We start from the raw sequence: 26797 nt of genomic DNA, 5'->3' as shown, positions 1-26797 counted from the left end.
ACCCTGTGTTATAGAGAATGTAACCATATCACAAAGCCTTTCGTAACAATTGAATACGTATTTTTCTTTCCCATCTCAAACTCACTATATCCCAAACAATATGAGGAAAATTTTTCAGTTATCCTCTGGATTTTTCACTTACATAGCTACTAATCTTTTCTTCTTTTTATCTAGCTTTTTATCAAGCCACTATTAACCCTAACGGTTCTGAAGTAGTGGTTTCAATTAATCCTTTAATTGCAGTTGTTGGGTTGAGGAGACAGTTCTCTTCTCTGGAAAGTTTGCTTTTCCCTTGAAATTGTGGGTGCATCCAGATTGTCTGCCAAATTGGTTTTTTAGGGAGAAAACAGCCTATGGCCCATATTTTTAGAAAATTGATAGCATTCCAAAATTTTTTTGTATTTTTTTTTCTTCCTCACCACAAGTTTTGCCCCAAGTCATTTCTTTCTATATCCATCCCTTGATTCTGTGAGTTAGCACATTTCATGCTATTAGAATTTAGGAATGACTGTAAAACCAGAATTCTTATATAAATTCCTCATCAGCTAAAGAAAAGGTGATTCTGGTCCCTTTATCAAAAAATCATTTTCTTTTTTCTTATTCTTTACTTTTCTTATCAAAGCCCACTGGGCTTCACTCTCTTGAAAGGAATAAGCTACTGGTAGAAAAATATTCTTTTGTCTCAATACTTGACAACTTTTTCTGGTGAGAAATATAAAGTTACCCATCAGAGAAGCAAAGCATGTAGTTGATTTATTAATATACAGTTGTCTTTAATACCTGGAAATTCTAGCAAATTAGCAGCTCCAGCTGTTTTTTTTTAATTGTTCTTATGCTCTGTCCACATGATTATTAGCTGTAGACATCTACTTATAGTGCATTTGGCCCTAAGACACTGCTTTTCTCCTTCACATCACACTGTTGAATTGAGTACTGCTGTCTATAAGTAGTATGATTAATGGCTTTCCAGTTGGTAGGTTGGATGTGGGGATCTTCCCTGGTTCTTAGCTCCCAGTGCCAAGAATGTGCACTGGTGCCTAGCCAATGATGGAATGATCACAAATACAAAGCAATCACAATTACATACATTTATTGCAGAATAAAGGCAATAGACTACAAGGATAATATAAATATATCTGAGGGCTAGATGAATCCTTCACATAAGTGGAGAAAAGACCCAAAATTCTGATCACAAATTATCTTTTATAAGCTAACTTAGCTAACTAGTTTGTCCTGCTTTTCCATGGCAGGATTGGATGTTGCTTCCTGCCTTTGGGGTAATTAAAAGGTTGAGGTTACAACACAAACTTCTTAACCCAAACCTTCCTGAAGAACTTATGGGGGTTTTAATTATATGATAATGGGACTAATGAGCCTAGGTCACTGTAAAATCACTAAGGACTCCTCACTATTTTGACTGGGGAACAGTCCCTAGCTATAGCTTGATTCCTGCTCTCTGCCCTTAGGACACTCCCCTTTGTTTTCCATCCTATCAAAGAGAGAAGCTAGAAATGAATATGTTGACCAGTTTGATGTGAACATTCTAGCTTGTATATAGAGTCAGCACATTGTACTCCATAAATACAGTAATGTACACAGTTATGATCTAATTAAAAGAAAAGAGAGAGAAGCTAGGGTGGGATGGTATGTCTCCTCTCAGACCTCGTTGCTCCTAGTCGAAGCTGAGGGCCAAAAGGGCACATCTTGCCCTGCCAGTTAGAAAGAGATAAGCTGGTGGCCAAGAGGGCACATCTTTCCCACTCAAGCATGGTAGTCTTGGAGGGCAGAATGGGGGCTATGTATGTTGGCAAGGCAGCAGTACTGCTGGAATAGAGTCACTGGCACATTGAGGGCCTATTCTGCCTGAAGCTGGCCATGCTTGGTGCGGGGCACAAGTAGGTAATGCCCAAACCAAGCCAGCACTGCTCAACACAGTTATACCCTATTGAGTGAGTCAGATACTTCTAGTTTTAGTTGGCCCACTGCGTTATGATTTTGTTTTTTTATCTTCCTGTGTACAAGTAGACGTTCCTTTCATTATTTCTATTTACCTAGCTAGCCTCATGAAGCTTATAGACCTATATATGGTAGAAACTCTATAGTTGACCACATCCCTACATTGACCACCTCCTTATGTTGACCTAAGTTTCATAGACTGGACATGTACCATATGTACAAATAAGTACAGTAGGCCTAGTTCCTTACATTGCCCACTTCGGTATATTACAGTCCCTTGTTTGGTAAACTTAAAGAGGTTCTACTGTACTTAAGAAATCTGTAAAAAGTTGTGGTGCCTTAATAAATTAAGTATTGGGTGTACATACACAATAATAATAGGAATTTTTCCTCCTCAGAGCTTTAGGAAGCTAAGACAGGATGATTATGTGAGGCTAGAAGTTCAACACTAGCTTGAGTGAGTGACAGAGTGAAACCCTGTCTCTCTCTCTCTTTTTTTTTTTTTTTTTTTTTGAGACAGAGTCTCATTCTGTCGCCCTTCGTAGAGTGCTGTGGCATGACAGCTCACAGCAACCTCAAAATCTTGGGCTTAAATAATGATCTTGCCTCAGCCTCCCAAGTAGCTGGGACTACAGGCACCCGCTACAACACCCAGCTATTGTTTGTTGAGGTTGTCATCATTGTTGATTAGCAGGCCCTGAGCCAGGTTCGAACCCCCCAGACTCGGTATATGTGGCTGGCGAAGAAACCACTATGCTATAGGTGCCGAGCCAAGACCCTGTCTCTTTAAAAGAAAAAAAAAAAAATACCCTCATGTGTTTGAGAATAAATACATTAATTAGTTTAATAAATATTTATAGAGCATTGCTTTTTATATCAATTTTTTCCCCTGGCACCTACTTTTTTCCTCTTGAGCAAACTTGTTTTCAGTTACTTTAATCTCTGATAGCTCTTTGACATTTCCGAAATTTTTTTTCTAAACTCGTTTCTAGAAAAAAGTAAATACAATTTTATTACTATTCAAAGATCTTAGTAAGCCAGTTGTTACTCTTGTATTTTTCCCTTGAATCTAATTGCTTTCCTTTAATTATGCCTATCTAATTTCAATATATAGTTGAGACCTCTCTAAAACCTTTCATTCCTTACACTAACACAGCACTGGTTTTACATTGTAATGGGGCTTCAAATGTCAGTTCTGTGTTCTATATTGGAAGCTATTTAACTATAGCAGGAAGACCACATTGTACAATGTTCTGTTAGCAGAGAAGAAAAGTAGATTTCTTCCTACTTTTGCCAGGTGTTTCTTGCTATTTCTAGAGTGTTCAGTCTTAAAGCTCTTCTGTTGTCATAATATAGTCATTACAGTTATGTTTTTAAAATAACTTCAAAATTCTATTTACTGTAAAAATAATAAGCAGAAAAGTTAAAGAATTTTATGATTTCTTATGCATATAGGAGGCTAAAGAAAAACTTATGGTGTCATCCATTTGCTAATTCAGGAGTTTTGACCCTTAAGAAAGAATTTGAATTTCCTTAAATCATTGATTTTTTTTTCCATGTGCTATCATGTAATTATTCTTTGTACTGTGCTTTTTTAAATAACCTGATTTCTTGTCATCTTCCTTGACTATTTCCACCCTTTCTTTAAGAATGCTATTTGTATTATCTACTTATACCCTATTGAGTCAGGCTGAAAATAAATAGTTGATGTGATGATGATGATATCTAATTCAGTCTTAAGCTAATGGCTGGTCTCTTTCAGCTTTAGATAACCCTTTTGTCTTTCAGGATTACCACTGATTGTCTGATATGAGTTAACTGGTGACTTTGAAAGGTGGTATATTGTCTTTCAGGGTCTGTGTTGAGGCCACCAATATTATTTTTCTCTTGTGTGGCTAGAATATGTTGCTTTAAAATTCTTTGAAAATGTGCCTCAACCTCAGAAATGCCTCTTTGATTATTTGGCCTCTACTTTTTTTTTTTTTTTAAGATGCTATTTTTCAAATTTATAGTTTATCTAAACTAACTGAAGTCATGTACTTTACAACTTAATGGACTCATAATGCATTATACAACTTCAGAACCCATTTTGTTAAATGAAGTGGTGACATTTTATGTACTATTAAGCCAACTGGAATAATTTTCTTGCTCTTAGCCATAACTTATCTGTGTCCTTATTGAAAAAAATTCTGGGGTATGTAGTAGAAAGTTTTGATAGGAGAGAGTGTTTCTAAAGATATGTGAAAACAGGGCCTGTTTTTCACATTATTCCATCAAGAAAATAAGACAGACAAAAACTGGTGAAATGGAAAAGCGGTTGAAATGCCCCAGTTGGTGTTATAATGTGTTAAATTATGTTATTTCATAAAATTTCGACTGGGAAGGTGAATTTTAAAATTATTGCCTTACTCCCTTTTTTCATTGCCTTACCAGAGCTTATGTATGTGTATCTATAAAATAAAACAAAACATTAAGAAGTATACTTTTAACATTTCATGTTTCTGCCATCTTACATATTTAAAGTAGCTCAGGAAGGTAGTGCTTCTCTTTTCAATACAATATGAACAATTTTATTTCTGCATTCTGTATGCAATAAACTGCTTAGAAGACTAGAAAATTAATTTTCTGAGCTATAGGGAGATAATAATTTAAAACTAACCTATGTAACATAATGTACTATACTGTATCTTATCTGTTGACAATTTCTTCCACTTCTCTTTCTTTGCAAATCTGCTTGAAATTGTGTAATTTTCCACCCCTTGAATATATGTGAATTACAAAAAAACACAAGCAAGCAAAAGAAGAATATGAAAAATTATCAATGGTTCCACACACTCAGAGCTACTGATGTTAACACTTTTGCAGGTCTTGCTTTCCATATCTATTCCCATGCACATTTGAACTCATACATACCTCACATTTTTTCCCACAAAAAAGTTTTCTTATTAATTTAATATGTTTCTGTGTCACTATGTATATTTCTGAATGGCTGTATTTTGGTATATGCGTTAATTCTAGTTATTTATGCTGTTCTCCAATTCAGGCTGTTTACAGTTTTTTTTTTTTTTTTCTGTTAACAACATGGCCAGAAACAGCCTTATACCTAAATTTTCATTCCTTTATTCAATAAATATTCAATGAGTACTACTGTGTGTCAGCTACTATATTTAGTATTGATTTCAACAGTGATCACAAAACACAGAGTTATGGGATTTAAATTCTAGTGTGAGAGCAGATGTTAATCAGATAATTGTGCTGCTGTATATTAAGTTTATAACTGAAATGGATACTCTGAAAGAAAGAAATACTGTTGTATTAGAGAATACAGCAAAGGATCCTGACTAAGGTTAGGGAATGCTTTATTGAGAAAGGGCTACTTGAAGTTAATTGAAAGAATTTGGGTGGTCTGGATGGGGAGTTGTTTCAGAGAGAGAGATTATAAGACAGTGAACATTATTGTGCAAAGCAAAGGCCCTATGGCAGGAGACATTGTGGTATATTTGAAAAACTAAAGGAAAGCCAATGTGTCCAAAATACTGAAAGCTTTGGTATAAGATATGACATGAGAGGTAGTCAGGGGGCCTTATAAGCCATGTTATGGACTTTGTTCTTTATCCCAAGAGTGATAGGATGTTGCTTAAGGGTTTTAAGCTAGAAGTGATCTGATTGCAGGGTGAACTTAGACAGGAAAAAAGAGTGGATCAGTTAGGAAGTTCTTGTAGTGGTTTAGGTAAGATTTAATGATAGCTTGGATTAGGTGGGTGGTTAGAAATGGAAAGAAATAGACTCAAGAGATTTTTAGTAGGTAAAATTGATTTAACTTGGAGTGTATTTCTTTTTTCTTTCTTTTTTTTTTTTGAGACATCTTATTATGTTGCCCTCAGTAGAGTGCTGTGACGTCACAGCTCACAGCAACCTACAATTCTTGGGCTTAAGAGATTCTCTTGCCTCAGCCTCCCAAGTAGCTGGGACTCACCTGGCTAGTTTTTCGTCACAGTTGTTTAGCTCGTCCAGGCCAGGTTTGAACCCATCCCCCTCCGTGTATGTGGCTGGTGCCAGTAACCACTGTGCTACAGGCGCCGAGCCTTGGAGTGAATTTCTAAAGTTTTTTTTTTTTTTTTTAGCATAAACTCCAAGAAGTGGAATTCTAATGGCAAAAGACAGAATTATTTTGAAAGCTTATAATAGATATCAAACTGCTTTCCAGAAAGACAGTTTCAGTGTACTTCCCCTTAACAGTATATTAGAGTGTTCATTTCTTTTTTTTTTTTTTTTTTTTTTTTTTTCCGTAGAGACAGAGTCTCACTTTATCACCCTCGGTAGAGTGCCATGGCATCACACAGCCCACAGCAACCTCCAACTCCTGGGCTCAAATGATTCTCCTGCCTCAGCCTCCCGAGCAGCCGGGACCACAGGCGCCCGCCACAACGCCCAGCTATCCCTTGGTTTGCAGTTCAGCCAGGGCCGGGCTCGAACCCGCCACCCTCGGTATATGGGGCTGGCGCCCCACCGACTGAGCCACACCCTCATCAGCAATGAGCATTTACTTTTTAGGTCTATTTGTTTTATTACCTTTTCCAGAAAATAAGTTAATATTTTAATTTTCAAATGAAAATTGTTTTGACATCTTTAATAATCTAGTTTATTAGTAGCTTTGGAATGTGTGTGTGTGTGTGTGTGTGTACTGAAGTGTGGTTTCAATTCTGAATATTCTGCCTCTAAAGTGGAAACTAAAACAAAAAGATTCAAGGAAAATGTCTCAGGAACTTGGTAAAAGAAAAATGCAACATACATTTAGGTCAAATTAAACATGACTGTAAAATTATGATTTTGTTAACATTTTTAATAACTCAACTTCTGTTCAATAAAGTTAATATCAAACCCCTGCTTTCCTAAACTATTATAACTGCATCACTGTGAGTTTGCACACAGGACTAAAAAATGTTTTAAATAATAATACTGATAAATAGCCCAAATGTATATAAAACTTTTGATGAAAAGATGGAAATATGGAATTTTTTGAAATTTTCTGTAATGTTTTGATAGTTTAATAAATAATATAGTCCATGCCCCTTGTTACTGAATACCATTTTAGCAATACATGTATGAGGGTGGCTAAAACTGAAAGTAAGAAATTTAAGAGAAATGAGTAGTTTTTAAAAAGTATTTGAAATAGTTTTTTTTTCCCAAAATATTTTGACTTTGAAAGGTATTGGCCCTAGGTTCAGAATAAAAGTTACATTTGTAATATTTTCATGTATTTGGCAAATAGTTACATAACTATCATTGATATATGGTTACATTTGAAATGACATATTTTCACTGCTTTGGTTTCTTTCTTTCTACAGTTGAAAGATGTTGATACTCGGAAAATCATAAAAGCAATGCTTTCTTATGTGTGGCCCAAAGACAGGCCAGATCTAAGAGCTAGAGTTGCCATTTCCTTGGGATTTTTGGGTGGTGCAAAGGTAAGAATAAGAGAAATTACTTTGTTGTGTTGCTATAACTAAGAAATACTACAACATTTTGTAGCCATGAATTTTGGACTGCTGTAAACAACTTTATGGGAGCATGACCAATTTTTAGAATTTTCATTTAGTTTACATAATTATTTTATGCAGTCAGCAGGAAGTATATGGTAATGCCCAATTTGTCTCTAGATCTGACTGCCTTAACTTAATGGAATTCACTCCTGAAGCCACTGTAAGATATAGGAACATTAATTATAACAGAGCAAAAGCAACTTTACAAAAGAGGCTTTTCAGAGCCTCATTGGCTCCTTTTTAATACATCTTACTACATTTTGCCATGTATACTGCACACTTTTTGCCCAAATTTTTGAGAGAAAAATAAGGATGTCTGTTATACATGGTTAGTATTATTTGTTACCAGTCCATACAATTTCTTATCCTTTGTATGTGTTTTTATGTTCTGTAAATATATGTTACATATTTTTTTCTTATACCATACTATGTTAAAAATAAATGCAAAAATTCATAACACAAAAAATGAGTACCTAGGTGTAAACAAAAACTTGAATTAAAAAATTAAAACAAAAGATGTTTTTCCTGACAATTTGGACAAGAAATGTAGGTGTACATCATACATGGGAGCATATTATACACGGCAAAATACAGTATTTTTGATGAGCTTGATTCCCATGTCCTGGTAGATGAAGGCATTTTAGGCACAATGATGGCCGTAAGTGGTTAAGTAGCAGTTTAATATGAAGAGAAAAAGCAGATAAACTTAAACAAATTATTAAAAGTAGCCAGCCATGGGCGGCGCCTGTGGCTCAGTGAGTAGGGCGCCAGCCCCATATGCCGAGGGTGGCGGGTTCAAACCCAGCCCCGGCCAAACTGCAACCAAAAAATGGCCGGGCGTTGTGGTGGGCGCCTGTAGTCCCAGCTGCTCGGGAGGCTGAGGCAAGAGAATCGCGTAAGCCCAAGAGTTAAGAGGTTGCTGTGAGCCGTGTGATGCCACGGCACTCTACCCGAGGGCGGTACAGTGAGACTCTGTCTCTACACACACACACAAAAAAAAGTAGCCAGCCATGGAAGGTGGGCATTTTGGTACCTTTGGTATCGAATGCCTTATACATTTCAGCAGCTTTCCCACTCTGTCCTTGTACTATAAAGCAAAGTTATAATGATAACCCTGAATTTTCAAGAGCAAAATGCTATTTTCAATTTTTTTTCAGATTTTAAAGTCAGGGAAGTATACATGTATAAGTACAATATATATAGTCAATATGAAGTCTCTGGAGTCCATCTGGCTGTGCTCTCCCACTAAACACCTTATAACCTTGATTAAGTCGCTTAGTCTCCATGCCTTAGTTTCCTGATTTGTAAAATAGGGTTTCTATAAGGAATAAATTCATATATGAAAGGCTTAGAACAGTGCCTGGCAGGAAGTAAAATGCAGCATAGTAATATCAGTTTTAAATAAATTTAGATTTCCAAAAATACAATGAAAAGTATTGCTTAAAACAAGTATAAATGAGATTTGGCTGTAATTTGGTTACTCCTCTTACATAGGATTGATACTTTGTTTTAGAATCCAGTTCCTATATTGTTTATGTTTCCCTTTATTTACTCACTCTTTTCCCTATCCCAAAAATATTTATTGAGAACTTAAAAATACTGTTCTTGGCACACAGAGTATTCAGATATGAATAAATCCAATTTCTTCCCTCAAATCATAAAGAATAAAGGAAGTTTTATTGCCATAATACAAGGTAGGTCACAAGTGATTTATATAAGTAACAGTCAGGTGTTGTGGAGTTTCAGAGAAAAGGTAAGAGTCATCTGGCGGTGCCTGTGGCTCAAAGGAGTAGGGCACCAGCCCCATATGCCGGAGGTGGCGAGTTCAAGCCCAGCCCTGGCTACAAACTGCAAAAAAAATAAATAAATAAAAGTAAGAGTCATCAGGATAGGGAGTCAGGAAAGGTTTCAGAGAAGAAATGACATCTAACACTAAGATGACTAAGATTTATGACTAAGATTATTGCTGGCGTAAGAATAACACGAACAATAGCCTAGATGTGAAAGAACATATAGTATGTGTGGAGAAGCGAACATTCTGTCTTGTCGATAGTATGTGTGGAGAAGCGAACATTCTGTCTTGTCTCCAAAGAGAGGGAAATGTTTTAGAGGAATTGGAACTAAGCTTACAAAGATAGAGTTCTTGATATGAACTACCTTAACTGTGAATCAGAAAAATGTATTATGTGATAAGTAGGAAACTCTATTTTGAGTACCAGAGTAATGATGTTAGAGTTGTGCTTTAGGAAATTATTCTGGCTCTGTTGTAGATGATGGACTAAAGTGGTAAGAGATCTGAAGTAACGATACCATTCATTTCATACATTCATTCATCGAATGTATTTACTGACCAGTTATGAGGCTAATGTAATAGTCTAGGAAAGAAGTAACCATTTGTAGCAGCGGTTCTCAACCTGTGGGTTGCGACCCTTTTTAACTATATTAAGGGGTTGTGGCATTAGGCAGGTTGAGAACCACTGTTAGAGTGATGATAGAAATGGCAGTATGGAGGCAAAAAATGCAAGAGACTTTGTGAAATAGACTCAACAAACTTAGCAATGGATGGGCTATTAGAGGTTTTTTAAAAAAGGATAGAATTGAAAGATGATGCCAAGGATGATAGGATGATAGTGCTTTTAACAGAAGTAGATAGTAAGTCAGGAAGTCTTACTTGGGAAAATGAAAATCTTGGTTTTGGATATGTTAAGTTTGACATTCTAGCAGAGCATCTAGATAGGGATATCTAGCTAATAATACAAAAAGTAAACAAGCTCAGAAGGAGCCCAGGACTAGAGCGATTAACAGGTCATAGTTGAAACAATGCAAATTAATGACTTCACCAAGGAAACAAGCAGAAATAGAGGACAATTGAGGACAGAAACTTTGATTAATGTGTTCCTCTAGATAAGTAAACAGTGAATAATAGTAAAAGAAACTGAGAAGGAATGATTGAAGAGATAAGAGCAAAACCAAAATGTTCACAATCAGATTCTATTTTCATTTATCCTTTCTCATCTGTGGACTCTTTTGAGTACTCTACCAATGAATCTCACCCTTTTCTGGGGAAAGCATTTACTTAAATCAAAATACTGAACAACAGGTCAAGAGTCTATAAACTGAACGGGGGGACAGTATTACAAATCAAATTTTGGTAGCTAATGTTGAAATTTTTTTGAACACTCATGTTCATTTTTAGCCCAGTACTGTTTGCCAAATTATCTTTTACATACAAATTACTTAAGGATAGTGGTGACTCTGAGCTCTTCTTATACAAGACATAATTAGCACATTGGCTTTTATTCATTTATAAGTTTAATGCAAGTACCTGGCTGACAAGTTAAAGGCAGATGGTTTTCTGGACTTCTTTTGAATTGAAGAGAACATGTCAGAACATGACTAATTAAGCTAACCAAGGGAAGAGTCTTAAGTAGTGACATTTGTATTAGAATTTATTTTTAGAATGAGTTCCCATCCTTGGAAATCCGAATTTCTATTACTTCATGACAGGTAAATATCATGGTATGAAATCTAGATTTAAGCTATCTTCCTTAAGGGCTGCACTGTTTTTAAGAGGTTAATACTTGGTTCTTCAGTCAACAAATAGTGAGTTTCCATAGAATGGAACAATGTAAACTAATTTACATTTACATTAAACTCACGTAAACTAATTGCAAGTAAACAGAAACGAATATAGAAAAATCCTCAGAAAGTAAGTTTGATTTCTTTTGAGTCAGAAAAAGTACAAAATTGGCCAGATGTTCTGATGAGTCCCTGCTAGTACTTTCAAGGCATATAGAAAACAACTTTCTTTTTACTTGACAGGATCTAGACCACAGAATAATTTCAGGCATGTAGAGCATAGTAATAACATTTAACCATTTCAAACAGCATCACAAGAAACATCTTTAAAATTATAAGGTAATTTTAAGGTAGAGTGTGATTTATAAAAATAACATCAATACCCCTTTTCCCAGGAAAAATAACATCAATACCCCTTTTCCCAGGAATCTGTTATATAAAGGATAATATATGTATTGAATAAATATTTATTGAGTAACTACTATAGGTACAAGATACTGTGTTAGACAGCTGGAAATACAAAAATAAATAAAACACAGACTTTCCTAGAGTTGTAGTGTACCAAAGGAGAAAATACATAATGATTTATACAAACACACACATACACAGAGTCTGCAAAAATAGTATATAAATGGTTTATAAAAGGAAAAAAAAACTGTATTAAATTTGTAATACTCAAGTCATGTTTGACTTCTACAATTTACAAATGGTGCTTTAAGGTGACTTGTATTCATCTTTTGTTGTTATATATTATTACAATTTTAATACAGTTTTTCCTTTCTTAAAATGTGTATACATTTTTGGGGATCCTTTGTGTATATATATGACATGATATAAACATCCAAAAGGAGATACAGGTAAAACTCTTATTATGAGAGTGCCAATGATTAGGCACTTAGGGAAGGCCTAATGGAGGAGCTAGAATTTTCCAGTAACTGTTTTGACGTTTGTAACTTCAGAAAATTTGTACACTTTGTGCTTGACTTTGATATTTTGAAATTAATAATATTTTTTAACATGAAACAGTACTACTCAAAGCCTTCCATTGAGAAGTATGATTTATACCTTAGAGTACTTTCTAAATTTTAATAAATAAAGATCATATTTTGGAGAAGTTTTACATTTACAGAAGCATCGAGAAATAACTTCAGAGTATTCTCATATACATATACCCCTCTTTCTTCCCATAGTACAGTTTTTTATATTATTAACATCTTGCTCTAATGTGATACATATGCTTAAATTGATGTTATAGTTATTTTTAAAAGTTACATTATCAATAACTAAGTCCATAGTTTACATTTAGACTCACTTTTCATGTTGTATAATTATGTGGGTTTTGGAAAATGTATAATGCCATTTATCTACTTTTATAGTATCATATAGAATAGTTTCCCTGCCCTAAAAATCCCATGTGGTCCACCTGTTTATCCTTCCTTCCTTCCTCCCAAGTTTAACAACCACTGATCTTGTTACTATCTTATTTTTACCTCTTCCAGAATGTGCTATAGTTGGAATCTTATAGTATGTAGCCTTTTCAGACTGGTTTCCTTCACTAAGCAGTTTGTATTTTAGGTTCTTTCTTTTTTTTTTTTTAATAACTTGACAGTTCGTTTCTTTCTATAACTGTATAATATTACATTGTGTGGATATACAATAGTGTGTTTATCCCTTCACCTTTTGAAAGACGTCTTGGTTACTTCCAGATTGGGGCAGTTATGAATAAAACTGCAGTAAACATTTGTGTGCAGAGTTTTGTATAGACATAAGTTTTCAACTAATTTGGGTAAATAACAAGGAACATAATTGCTCGGTTATATCATAAGATAACATTTAGTTTTGTGAGAAACTGCCGAACTGTCTTTTATAGTGCCTATACTAGTCTCCATTCCCACCAGCAATAAATGAAAGTTCCTGTTCCTCCACATCCTTACCAGCATTCAGTGTTAATAATGTTTTAGATTTTTAACCATTCTAAGAAATATATAGTGCCATCTCATTTTTCTAATTTGTAAGTGCCTCATGACATAAGATGTTGAGCATCTTTTCATATGCATATTTGCCATCTTTATATCTTCTTCGGTAAGGTGACTGTTCAGATCTTTGTCCATTTTAAAATTGAGTTATTTGTTTTCTTATTGTGGTTTAAGAGTTCTAGTATGTTTTGGGTATCAGTCTTTTTTAAGTTTTTTTTTTTTTAATTATACAGCTTATATATTTACAAATACAAAATCAGGAATGAATTTATATGCTATGAATGTCAGTTAGTTACAGTTACACTAGTGTACTAGAGATAGTAGATGCCAATCTTTAGGTATCTCTTTTGCAAATTTTTTCTAACACTATGTAGCTTATCTTTCTCTTGATAGTGTCATTTGCAGGTCAGACATTTTTAATATTGAAATCCTCCTTACTCATCATTGACAGATCATGTGTCTGGTGCTACATTTCAAAAGTCATTGTCAGACCCAAGGTTACCTAGATTTTATCCTGTCTTGTCTCCTATAAGATTTATAGTTTAGCATTATATAATACGTTGAGGTCTATGATGTATTTGGAGTTAAATTTTAAAAGATTTGTTCTGAATGATGTAAGGTCAGTGTCTAGATTCTTTTTTATTTATTTATTCATTTTTATTAAGTCTTTTGTACATAGATCATAAATACGCGTATGCCAATTTCAGTGTGTTGATTATTTGTACAAATTGGATTGCTTACATCATACTAATCAGCATAGCTTTTACCTCATTTACCCAATTATAGCATTAGGACATTTGTATTCTACACATGATAGAACCAACTTGTACTTGCAATGTGCTCCATAGTTGTAGTCCCCCTACAATCCCCTACTATCCCTCCCACCCCCTCCCCTTCCCTCTCCCTTCCCTTCTCTCCTTCATCCTAGGCTAAAGTTGTGTTTCATTTTTCATAGGCAAGTGTGAGTTATTATAAATTGGTTTCACAGTAGTACTGAGTACATTGGATACTTTTTTTTCCATTCCTGAGATACTTTACTAAGAATATATTCTTTTTATTGTTGTTCATATCCCGTTGCTCTAATACCATTCATTGAGAAGATTTTCCTTTTCCTATTGGATTGGCTTTGCTCCTTTTATCAAATATCAGTGGAATATATTTGTGGGACTGTGTTCTATTTCCCTTTTTTGTGCTTTCTGTTCTGTTTCCATTGATCTGTTTGTGTTCTTTGACCAATACCACATTGTCTGGATTACTGTAGTTTTTTTTTTTTTTTTTGTAGAGACAGAGTCTCACTGTACCGCCCTTGGGTAGAGTGCCGCAACCTCTAACTCTCGGGCTTACGCGATTCTCTTGCCTCAGCCTCCCAAGCAGCTGGGACTACAGGCGCCCACCACAACACCCGGCTCTTTTTTGTTGCAGTTTGGCCGGGGCTGGGTTTGAACCCGCCACCCTCGGCATATGGGGCCGGCGCCCTACTCACTGAGCCACAGGCGCCGCCCTGGATTACTGTAGCTTTTATAGTAAGTCTTTTAGTCAAGTAGTGTCAGCCATTTAATGTTGTTTTCTTCTTTGGTATTGTTAGCTGTTTCTGTGTTTTTTGCCTTTTTGTGTTAACTTTAGAGTATCAATTTGTCCATATCCACAAAATTACTTGCTGAGATTTTGATTGTGATTACGCTGAATCTGTATATCAAGCTGGGGAAAACTGACATCTCAACAATATTAATTCTTCTTATCCATGAATGTGAAATATTTCTCCATTTATTTAGCTTTTTGATTTCTTTGAGTTTTTAGTTATACACGTTTGTTAGATTTATACGTAAGTATTCCATTTTATTGCTAATTTAAATTGTGTTGTGTATTGTACCAAAAATTGTACCAAAATTGCATTGATGGTATATAGGAAAGTAGTTGACTTGTATAAATTAACCTGGTCTGTTCACAATCTTGGGGAGGGGCACACCTTAATTCTCATCATTAAGTACATTGTAAGCTTAAGTTTTTTCATAGATTTTTAAATCAAGTTGAATAAGTTTCCTCTCTTTCTAGTTTGCTGAGAGTTTTTATGAATAGGTGTTGGGTTTTGTTAAGTAGTCTTTATCTATTGATAGCATATGGTTTTTATGCTTTAGCCTGTTGATGTGATGGGTTAAATTAATTGATTGTCAAGTGTTGAACCAGATTTCCATATCTATAATAAATTCTACTTGGTCATATTATATAACTATTTTTATATGTTATTGGATTTGATTTTCTAATATTTTGTTGAGGATTTTTTTATCTATATTCAGGAGAAAGAATAGTCTGTAGTTTTCATTTTCTGAAATTGCCTCATATTGGTATTAGAGTGATGCTGACCTCATAGAATAAATTAGTAAGTATTCCTTTACCTCTGTTTTCTGGAAGAAATTATATAACATTTGCATAATTTCTTCTTTAAGCATTTGGTAAAATTCACCAGCAAAACCGCTTAGAACTGGTGCTTTCTGTTTTAGAAGGTTATCACTTACTGATTCAACTTCCTTAATATGTATAGACATAATTTATTCCTTCTTTTATAGACAGAGATCTTTTAAGAAATTAGTCTATTTTTTCTAAGTTATAAAATTGTGGGCATAGAGTTGCACATAATAGTCTTTTATTATCCTTTTACTGCTCATAGAATCAATAGTGATGACCCCTCTTTCATGTCTCTTTTTGAGACAGAGTCTCAAGCTGTTGTCCTGGGTAGAGTGCCATGGCATCATAGATCACAGCAACCTCCAACTCTTGGGCTCAAGGGATCCTTTTGCCTCAGTTTTTCTATTTTTAGTAGAGACAGGGGTCTCACTTTTGCTCAGGTTGGTCTTGAACTCCTAAGCTGAAGCAATCCACCCGCATCAGCCTCCCAAAGTGCTAAATTACAGGCGTGAGCCACTACGCCTGACCCCCCACTTTTCATTTCCGATGTTAGTAAATTATGTCTTTTCTCTTTTCTGCTTTAGTTAGCCTGATTAGAGGCTTATCCATTTTATTGTTCTTTATTGTTGACTTCCTCTGTTGATTTTGTTTTCAATTTCATTGATTTCTGTTCTAATTTTTTTCTGTTTATTATGGATTTAATTTTCTTTTGCTAATTTCCTAAGATGGAAGCTTAGATTGCTGATTTTATATATTTCTTTTCTAACATATGCATTCAATGCTATAAGTTTTCCTCTAGGCACTGCTTTCACTGCATCTCACAAATTTTGATAAGTTGTACTTTCATTTCTATTAATTCAAAATATTTTAAAAGTTCTCTTAAGACTTCTTGACCCATATGTTATGTTAAAATGTGTTGTTTAATATTTGGGATAATCTATCCATCTTCTTGCTTTTGTTTTCTAATTTAATTTCATTGTTGTCTGGGAACATACTTTGTACCATGTGTATTCTTTTAAATTTGTTGAGATCTGGCTTTGTTTCTGTAGCTCAGCAGTTAGGGCTCTGGCCACATACACTAGGGTTGGCAGGTTTAAACCCATCCCCAGCCATTCAAACAACAATGACAACTACAACAATGATGACAAAAATAGCTGGGCATTGTGGCGGGCACCTGTAGTCCCAGCTACTTGGGAGGCTGAGGCAAGAGAACCGCTTAAGCCCAAGAGTTTGAGGTTGCTGTGAGCTGTGATGCTATAGCACACTACCAAGGGAGCCATAGTGAGACTCTGTCTCAAATAAATGAATGAATTAATTAATTAATTAATTTGTTGAGATCTGTTTCATGGCTCAGAATGTGGTTTAACTTGCTGAATGTTCCGTATGAGTTTGAGAAGAATTTGTTCTGCTATTGTTGGATAGAGTGGATAGAGTATCCTATTGATGCCATTTAGAATCAAGTAATTAATGCTGTTCATTTCAACTATATCCTTGATTTTCTACCAAATACATTTATCAATTACTGATCAAGAAGTGCTGAAGTCTCCAGCGGTAATAAAGGATTCATCTATTTTTCTCTTGTCATTCTATCAGTTTTTGCCTTACTTATTTTTGACATTTTGTTGTTAGGTGCATACACATTAAAGATTGTTACATCTTTTTGTTGTTGTTTGGTTTGGTTTTCTCTTTTTTTGTTTTCTTTTTTGTTGATTTTTAATTTTTACTTTTTTCGTAACCAAATATGTGATTTGTTGTAGAGCAAAACAATTAAAACTTTTTTTTTCCTCAGGAAAGGGGAGAAATAACAAAAAGAGATTATACCCTGGTTACATCCTAATTACCACATTCTATACCATGTGGATGTGCTTACAGTGTATTCAAAGATATTTTAAATAATGAGCATTTGCAATTTTTTTTTTTTTTGAGACAGAGTCTCACTGTGTCACCCTCCATTGAGTGCTATGGCATCACAGCTCACAGCAACCTCAAACTCTTGGCTTAAGCAGTTATCTTGCCTCAGACTCCCCACTAGCTGGGACAACAGGCACCTGCCACAATACCTGGCTATTTTCTTGTTGCAGTTGCTACTGTTGTTTAGCTGGCCTAGGTTGGGCTCCAACCCACCAGCCTCGGTGCATGCATCTGGCACTGTAACCACTGTGCTATGGGCGCTGAGACAAGCATTTGCGATTTAAAAATCACAAATCACTTGAGAATGTTGAAAATTCATTAACTTTGAAATAAATACTTAGAAATAAGTATCTTTTTTTTTTTTATTGTTGGGGATTCATTGAGGGTACAATAAGCCAGGTTACACTGATTGCAATTGTTAGGTAAAGTCCCTCTTGCAATCATGTCTTGCCCCCATAAAGTGTGACACACACCAAGGCCCCACCCACCTCCCTCCTTCCCTCTTTCTGTTTCCACCCCCATAACCATAATTGTCATTAATTGTCCTCATATCAAAATTGAGTATATAGGATTCATGCTTCTCCATTCTTGTGATGCTTTACTAAGAATAATGTCTTCCACGTCCATCCAGGTTAATACGAAGGATGTAAAGTCTCCATTTTTTTTAATGGCTGAATAGTATTCCATGGTATACATATACCACAGCTTGTTAATCCATTCCTGGGTTGGTGGGCATTTAGGCTGTTTCCACATTTTGGCGATTGTAAATTGAGCTGCAATAAACAGTCTAGTACAAGTGTCCTTATGATAAAAGGATTTCTTTCCTTCTGGGTAGATGCCCAGTAATGGGATTGCAGGATCAAATGGGAGGTCTAGCTTGAGTGCTTTGAGGATTCTCCATACTTCCTTCCAGAAAGGTTGTACTAGTTTGCAGTCCCAACAGCAGTGTAAAAGTGTTCCCTTCTCTACACATCCACGTCAGCATCTGCAGTTTTGAGATTTTGTGATGCGGGCCATTCTCACTGGGGTTAGATGATATCTCAGGGTTGTTTTGATTTGCATTTCTCTAATATATAGAGATGATGAACATTTTTTCATGTATTTGTTAGCCATTCGTCTGTCGTCTTTAGAGAAAGTTCTATTCATGTCTCTTGCCCATTGATATAAGGGATTGTTGGCTTTTTTCATGTGGATTAATTTGAGTTCTCTGTAGATCCTAGTTATCAAGCTTTTGTCTGATTGAAAATATGCAAATATCCTTTCCCATTGTGTAGGTTGTCTCTTTGCTTTGGTTATTGTCTCCTTAGCTGTACAGAAGCTTTTCAGTTTAATGAAGTCCCATTTGTTTATTTTTGTTGTTGTTGCAATTGCCATGGCAGTCTTCTTCATGAAGTCTTTCCCCAGGCCAATATCTTCCAGTGTTTTTCCTATGCTTTCTTGGAGGATTTTTATTGTCTCATGCCTTAAGTTTAAGTCCCTTATCCATCTTGAATCAATTTTTGTGAGTGGGGAAAGGTGTGGGTCCAGTTTCAGTCTTTTACATGTAGACATCCAGTTCTCCCAACACCATTTATTGAATAGGGAGTATTTCCCCCAAGGTATGTTCTTGTTTGGTTTATCAAAGATTAGGTGGTTGTAAAATGTTAGTTTCATTTCTTGGTTTTCAATTCGATTCCGAGTGTCTATGTCTCTGTTTTTGTGCCAGTACCATGCTGTCTTGAGCACTATGGCTTTGTAGTACAGACTAAAATCTGGTATGCTGATGCCCCCAGCTTTATTTTTGTTACAGAGAACTGCCTTAGCTATAGGGGTTTTTTTCCGGTTCCATACAAAACGCAGAATCATTTTTTCCAAATCTTGAAAGTACGATGTTGGTATTTTGATAGGAATGGCATTGAATAGGTAGATTGCTTTGGTAAGTATAGACATTTTAACAATGTTGATTCTTCCCATCCGTGAACATGGCATGTTCTTCCATTTGTTAATATCCTCTGCTATTTCCTTTCTGAGGATTTCATAGTTTTCTTTATAGAGGTCCTTCACCTCCTTCGTTAGGTATATTCCTAGGTATTTCATTTTCTTTGAAACTATGGTGAAGGGAGTTGTGTCCTTAATTAGCTTCTCATCTTGACTCTTATTGGTGTACACAAAGGCTACTGACTTGTGGACATTGATTTTATATCCTGAAACATTACTGTATTTTTTGATGACTTCTAGGAGTCTTGTGGTTGAGTTTTTGGGGTTCTCTAAGTATAAGATCATGTCGTCAGCAAAGAGGGAGAGTTTGACCTCCTCTGCTCCCATTTGTATTCCCTTTATTTCCTTGTCTTGCCTAATTGTATTGGCTAGAACTTCCAGCACTACCTTGAATAGTAAAGGTGACAGAGGACAACCTTGTCTGGTTCCAGTTCTAAGAGGAAAAGCTTTCAGTTTTACTCCATTCAGTAAAATATTGGCTGTGGGTTTGTCATAGATAGCTTCAATCAGTTTTAGAAATGTGCCACCTATGCCTATACTCTTCAGTGTTCTAATTAGAAAAGGATGCTGGATTTTATCAAATGCTTTTTCTGCATCTATTGAGAGGATCATGTGATCTTTATTTTTGCCTCTGTTAATATGGTGGATAACGTTTATAGACTTGCGTATGTTAAACCAGCCTTGCATCCCTGGGATGAAGCCTACTTGATCATGATGAATGACTTTTTTGATGATAAGCTGTAATCTAATGGCTAGGATTTTGTTGAGAATTTTTGCGTCTATGTTCATGAGTGAGATTGGTCTGAAATCCTCCTTTTTGTTTGGGTCTTTTCCTGGTTTTGGTATCAGGGTGATGTTTGCTTCATAGAATGTGTTGGGGAAGATTCCTTCTTCCTCAGTTTTTTGGAATAATTTCTGCAGTACAGGAATAAGCTCTTCCTTGAAGGTTTGATAGAATTCTGGAGTGAAGCCATCTGGACCAGGGCATTTTTTGGTTGGAAGATTTTTTACTGTTTCTTTGATCTCAGTGCTTGAAATTGGTCTGTTCAGGAGCTCTATTTCTTCCTTGCTGAGTCTAGGGATAGGGTGTGATTCCAAATATTGATCCATTTCTTTCACATTGTCAAATTTCTGGGCATAGAGTTTCTGGTAGTATTCAGAGATGATCTCTTGTATCTCTGTGGGATCAGTTGTTATTTCCCCTTTATCATTTCTGATTGAGGTTACTAGAGATTTTACTTTTCTATTCCTCGTTAGTCTGGCCAATGGTTTATCTATTTTATTTATTTTTTCAAAAAACCAACTCCTTGTTTCATTAATTTTCTGAATGATTCTTTTGTTTTCAATTTCATTGATCTCTGATTTGATTTTGGATATTTCTTTTCTTCTACTGAGTTTAGGCTTAGATTGTTCTTCTTTTTCCAATTCCATAAGATCTCTTGTGAGATTATTGATGTGCTCTCTTTCTGTTTTTCAAATGTAGGCATCTAAAGCAATGAATTTTCCTCTCAAAACTGCTTTTGCAGTATCCCACAGGTTTTGGTAGCTTGTGTCTTCATTTTTGTTATGCTCAAGGAAGTTAATGATTTCCTGTTTTATTTCTTCCTTCACCCATCTGTTATTCAACAGAAGATTGTTTAGTTTCCATGCCTTTGGGTGGGGTCGAGCATTTTTGTTAGAGTTGAGTTCCACCTTTAGTGCCTTATGGTCTGGGAAGATACAAGGTAAAATTTCAATTCTTTTGATTCTGTTGATATTTGTTTTGTGTCCCAGGATATCATCAATTTTGGAGACTGTTCCATGGGGTGATGAGAAGAATGTATATTCTTTATCTTTGGGATGGAGTGTTCTATATGCGTCTATCAAGCCCAGTTGTTCTAGGGTCTCATTTAAGTCTCTTATATCCTTGTTTAATTTCTGTTTAGAGCATCTGTCCAGCTCTGTAAGAGGAGTGTTAAGGTCCCCTGTTATTATGGTATTAGCAGATATCATATTGCTCAGACTGAGTAAGGTCTGTTTCAAGAGTCTGGGAGCATTTAAATGAATTGAAATGTCTTCTTGTTGTATTTTTCCCTTGACCAATATAAAGTGACCATCTTTGTCTTTTTTGACTTTAGTTGCTTTAAATCCACATGTATCTGAAAATAAGATTGCAACTCCTCTTTTGTTCTGAATGCCATTTGCGTGAAAAATTGTCTTCCAACCCTTGACTCGGAGCTTTAATTTGTCTTTTGAAGCCAGGTGTGTTTCTTGCAGACAGCAAATGGATGGCTTGTGTTTTTTAATCCAGTCAACCAATCTATGTCTCTTCAGTGGGGAATTCAAGCCATTAACATTTATTGAGATAGTTGATAAGTGTGGTAGTATTCTATTCGTCTTATTTTGTGAGAGTCCATTGCTTAGTTTTATCTTTTGCATCAGTGTGGAGGTTAGGTTCTGTCCTTTAATTTCTGAGTTCTTACTTTGCTGCTGATCCATTGTGGTGGTCAGTGTGCATAACAGGTTGAAGTATTTCCTGTAGAGCTGTCTTGTTGTGGCGAATTTCCTCAATGTTTGTATATCCGTAAACGATTTGATTTCTCCGTCAATTTTTAAGCTTAGCTTAGCAGGGTACAGAATTCTGGGCTGAAAATTGTTCTGTTTAAGTAGATTAAAGGTAGATGACCATTGTCTTCTTGGTTGGAAAGTTTCATTAGAGAAGTCTGGGGTCACTCTGATGGATTTGCCCCTGTAGGTCAACTGGCGCTTACTCCTGGCAGCTTGCAGAATCTTTTCTTTTGTCTTGACTTTGGACAGGTTCATCACAATGTGTCTTGGAGAAGCTCGGTTAGAGTTGAGGCGACCTGAGGTCCGATAGCCCTCTGAAAGCAGTGTGTCAGAATCTTTGGTGATATTTGGGAAATTTTCTTTTATAATATTCTCTAGTATGGCTTCCATTCCTCTGGGGCTTTCTTCTTCCCCTTCTGGAATTCCTATAACTCGTATGTTGGAACGCTTCATAAAGTCTCATAATTTTGACAGTGAACGTTCTGCTTTCTCTCTCTTCTTTTCTGCCTCTTTTACTATCTGAGTTATCTCACAAACTTTGTCTTCTACCTCTGAAATTCTTTCTTCTGCATGGTCTAACCTGTTGCTGATACTTTCCATTGCATCTTTAAGTTCCCTGATTGACTGTTTCATTTCCTTCAGCTCTGCTATATCCTTTTTATATTCTTCATATTGTTCATCTCTGATTTGATTCTGTTTTTGGATTTCCTTTTGGTTATTTTCCACTTTATTAGCAGTTTCCTTCATTGTTTCCATCATTTCTTTCATTGTTTTCAACATGTGTATTCTAAATTCCCTTTCTGTCATTCCTAACATTTCTTTATTGGTGGAATCCTCTGCGGTAGCTACCTCATGGTCCCTTGGCGGGGTTGTTCTGGACTGGTTCTTCATGTTGCCTGGAGTTGTCTGCTGATTCTTCCTCATGGGTGATTTCTTTTATCTGTTTCCTTGCCCTAATTTTCCGTTCATTTCCTCTTGCTCTTTAAGTTCTTGTCCCTGTGGACCAGGAAGGCAAAGGGAAAGTACACAGGGAGGAAGATGAACTGCGCAAAGCCTTTGTCATATGATAGTGACTGGCTGCCGCCGCCACAGGCGCTCCTGCCTCAGAGCTGCTGGTGCCTTGGAGCTGCAGCATGGCAACTAGAAATAAGTATCTTTTAAAGATTGAAGTCTTTGACAGTGTTTATAGATCAACCCAAATGTTACATACAGCTAATTAAGCAAATAAATTGACATTACTGCTAGTTTCCCCTTAATTTTTTCATATGACTGGTGTTGCATTAGTGAAGATACTTCTTTCAAATACATGGGTACCCCAGAGACTATGACAAATCACTTTACAGCATCCAGGATCATTGACAGAGAATGCTCCTTATTGGTAGTGTTCATCTGTTTCAAAAAGAGTGTTATTTGTACATGGTCCAAAAAATGCCAAACTTGATGATGGGTCATTGAAGTTAGCCCAGTAACCTTTAGCTTGAAAAGCATAGCAAATTTCCTTAACACCACTGATGAACTTTCCTAAGAGCATTTCTTTTTCAGTTTCTTCCTCTTCCAGGGTCCTCAAACTACGGCCCACTGGCCACATGTGGTGGTGTGATTGTATTTGTTCCCATTTTGTTTTTTTACTTCAAAATAAGATATGTGCAGTGTGCATAGGAATTTGTTCATAGTTTTTTTGTGTTTGTTTTTTTAAACTATATTCCGGCCCTCCAGTGGTTTGAGGGACAGTGAACTGGCCCCCTGTTTAAAAAGTTTGAGGACCTCTGCAGTCCAGGCAGTCATGTCATGTTTAATCTTCTGTATTACAGTCAGAATCATTAGTTTGCTGTTAGCTACTTCTGGAAATAGTGATTCAAAATCTCTTCACAGCAATTCTGGGCATTTCTGGATTACACACTCTACTCTGGCACTTTCAAAGTAAGTTTCTCACTGTTAATTTCTTGTTAGACAGGTGCATCATTACCCTGAAATTCATTTACATATTATGCCATCACAAACTCATGTCTCTCACTTGATACGGGTTCTATTAGATAGAACATCAGGCAAAGTTTTATGAACCAGGCTTTCCTTCTGTGAAGCGGTCCCATTAAGGTGACAATCAAAACCTGCGTTCCCAGGAAGCTAGAATCTCTGACGCAAAGGTACAAATAGCCCCATAGTTTCATCAGACCACACTGTTCGAGAGCATATATCTGGAGGTGCAGCGGCCAGAAGAGACTCTTCGGAACCTGATGATCCCACACTTGAAAAAGTTTTGGGATTGACAACCCTTTTAAATAAAGAGCAAAACTCTAGGATATAGGAAACCAGTCTGGCTCTGCTACAATGCACATTGACCATTTCAAACAGAGAAGAACTATGGCAAAATACCTTTTCTTTTGTAAATTTAATCCAAGGGCTATGACCCCAGGATGGGTGAATTAGGAAGGGCTAACTTGGGCGGAGACAATCTGTACTGGTCACTACCAAAGCCACCAGCAGTCCAGAGCCTGACCGTCCTAATTTTTTTATTTTTTTAAAGATTATTATATCTTTTAGGTGAATTGACCTCTTTATCATTATGTAATGTCCCCTTTTTAATCCCTGTTAATTTCCCTTGTTCTAAAGTCTGCTTTATCTGAAATTAATATACTTACTCAAACTTTACTTTGTTTGTATTTATTTATTTATTTTTATTAAATCATAGCTGTGTACATTAATGTGACCATGGGGCATCATACACTAGTTTCACAGAGCGTTTGACACATTTTCATCACTGTGGTTAACATAGCCTACCTGGCACTTTCTTAGTTATTCTGCTAAGACATTTACATTCCATATTTACTAAGTTTCGCATATAACCTTGTAAGATGCACTTCAGGTTTAGTCCCACCAATCCCCTTCCCTCTGCCCACCTCACCCCTCCCTCGCCTCTCTTTCACCTTACCCCTATTCTTAGGTTGTAACTGGGTTATAGCTTTCATGTGAAAGCCATAAATTAGTTTCATAGTAGGGCTGAGTACATTGGATACTTTTTCTTCCATTCTTGAGATACTTTACTAAGAAGAATATGTTCCAGCTCCATCCACATAAACATGAAAGAGGTAAAGTCTCCATCTTTCTTTTAGGCTGGATAATATTCCATGGTGTACATGTACGACAATTTATTAATCCATTCGTGGATCCATGGGCAGTTGGGTTTTTTCCATGATTTAGCAATTATGAATAGGGCTACAATAAACATTCTGGTACAAATATCTTTGTTATGCTGAGACTTTTGGTCTTCTGGGTATATGCCCAGTAGAGGAATTACAGGATTGAACGGCAGATCTATTTTTATATCTCTAAGTGTTCTCCATATATCTTTCCATAAGGAATGCATTAATTTGCATTCCCACCAGCAGTGTAGAAGTGTTCCCTTTTCTCCACATCCACGCCAACATCTCCGGTCTTGGGATTTTGTGATATAGGCTAATCTTACTGGAGTTAGATGATATCTTAAAGTAGTTTTGATTTGCATTTCTCTGATGATTAAACATGATGAGCATTTTTTCATATGTCTGAAGGCCGTGCATCTGTCTTCTTCAGAGAAGCTTCTCAGATCCCTTGCCCAGCCTGCGATGGGATCACTTGTTCTTTTTTTGCTTATACGTTTGTTTTCTCTGTGGATTCTGGTTATTAAACCTTTGTCAGATACATAACCTGCAAATATCTTCTCCCAATCTGGGGGCTGTTTGCTTGCTTTACTTACTGTGTTCTTAGCTGTGCAGAAGCTTTTTAGTTTGATCAGGTCCTAGTAGTGTATTTTTGAAGCTGCTTCAATTGCCCGGGGGGTCCTCCTCATAAAATACTCGCCCAGACCGATTTCTTCAAGGGTTTTCCCTGTATCGTCTTCTAGTATTTTTATATTTTCATGTCTTAAGTTTAAATCTTTAATCCACTGAGAGTCTATCTTAGTTAATGGTGAAAGGTGGGTCCAGTTTCAGTCTTCTACAGGTTGCCAGCCAGTTCACGCAGCACCAATTTCTTTCTTTATTATTTTTTTTTATTAAATGATAGCTGTGTACCTTGATATGATCATGGGGCATCATACACTAGTTTCATAGAAAGTTTGACACATTTTTATCACAATGGTTAACATAGCCTTCCTGGCATTTTCTTAATTATTGTGCTAAGACATTTACATTCCACATTTACTAAGTTTCGCATATACCCTTGTAAGATGCACCACAGGTGTAGTCCCACCAATCCCCCTCCCTCTACCTGCCCCGTCCCTCCCCTCCCTTTCCCTCTTCCCCCTATTCTTAGGTTGTAACTGGGTTATACCTTTCATGTGAAAGCCCTAAATTAGTTTCATAGTAGGGCTGAGTAGGGCTGAGTACATTGGGTACTTTTTCTTCCATTCTTGAGATACTTTACTAAGAAGAATATGTTCCAGCTCCATCCATGTAAACACGAAAGAGGTAAAGTCTCCATCTTTCTTTAAGGCTACATAATATTCCATGGTTTACATATACCACAATTTATTAATCCATTTGTGGATGGATGGGCACTTGGGCTTTGTCCATGATGTAGCAGTTATGGATAGGGCTGAAATAAACATTCTGGTACAAATATCTTTGTTATGATGTGATTTTTGGTCTTCTGGGTATATGCCCAGCAGACGAATTACAGGATTGAATGGCAGATCTATTTTTAGATCTCTAAGTATTCTCCATATATCTTTCCAAAAGGAATGTATTAATTTGCATTCCCACCAGCAGTGCAAAAGTGTTTCCTTTTCTCCACATCCACTCCAATATCTCTGGTCTTGAGATTTTGTGATACAGGCTAGTCTCACTGGAGTTAGATGATATCTCAAAGTAGTTTTTATTTGTATTTCTCTGATGATTAAAGATGATGAGCATTTTTTCATATGTCTGA

The 26797-nt window shown here is 36.1% G+C and overlaps 1 protein-coding gene and 1 pseudogene across 3 annotated transcripts in view; one reads left to right on the top strand and one right to left on the bottom strand.

Moving 5' to 3' along the window:
* Positions 1–26797, top strand: part of ABCB7 (ATP binding cassette subfamily B member 7) — a 150136-nt gene that overhangs the window by 76532 nt on the left and 46807 nt on the right. For all 3 annotated transcript variants that reach the window (XM_053579618.1, XM_053579617.1, XM_053579619.1), the window contains one exon: positions 7305–7424. In XM_053579618.1, coding sequence (XP_053435593.1) covers positions 7305–7424 — 120 coding nt within the window. The remainder of the gene's footprint in view (positions 1–7304; positions 7425–26797) is intronic.
* Positions 23134–24235, bottom strand: LOC128577392 (cobalamin trafficking protein CblD-like; annotated as a pseudogene).

This window comes from Nycticebus coucang, chromosome X (genome assembly GCF_027406575.1).
Source record: "Nycticebus coucang isolate mNycCou1 chromosome X, mNycCou1.pri, whole genome shotgun sequence".
NCBI lineage: Eukaryota > Metazoa > Chordata > Mammalia > Primates > Lorisidae > Nycticebus > Nycticebus coucang.
The sequence above is the reverse complement of the archived record's forward strand: the minus strand, read 5'-3'. Positions and strand labels throughout refer to the sequence as shown.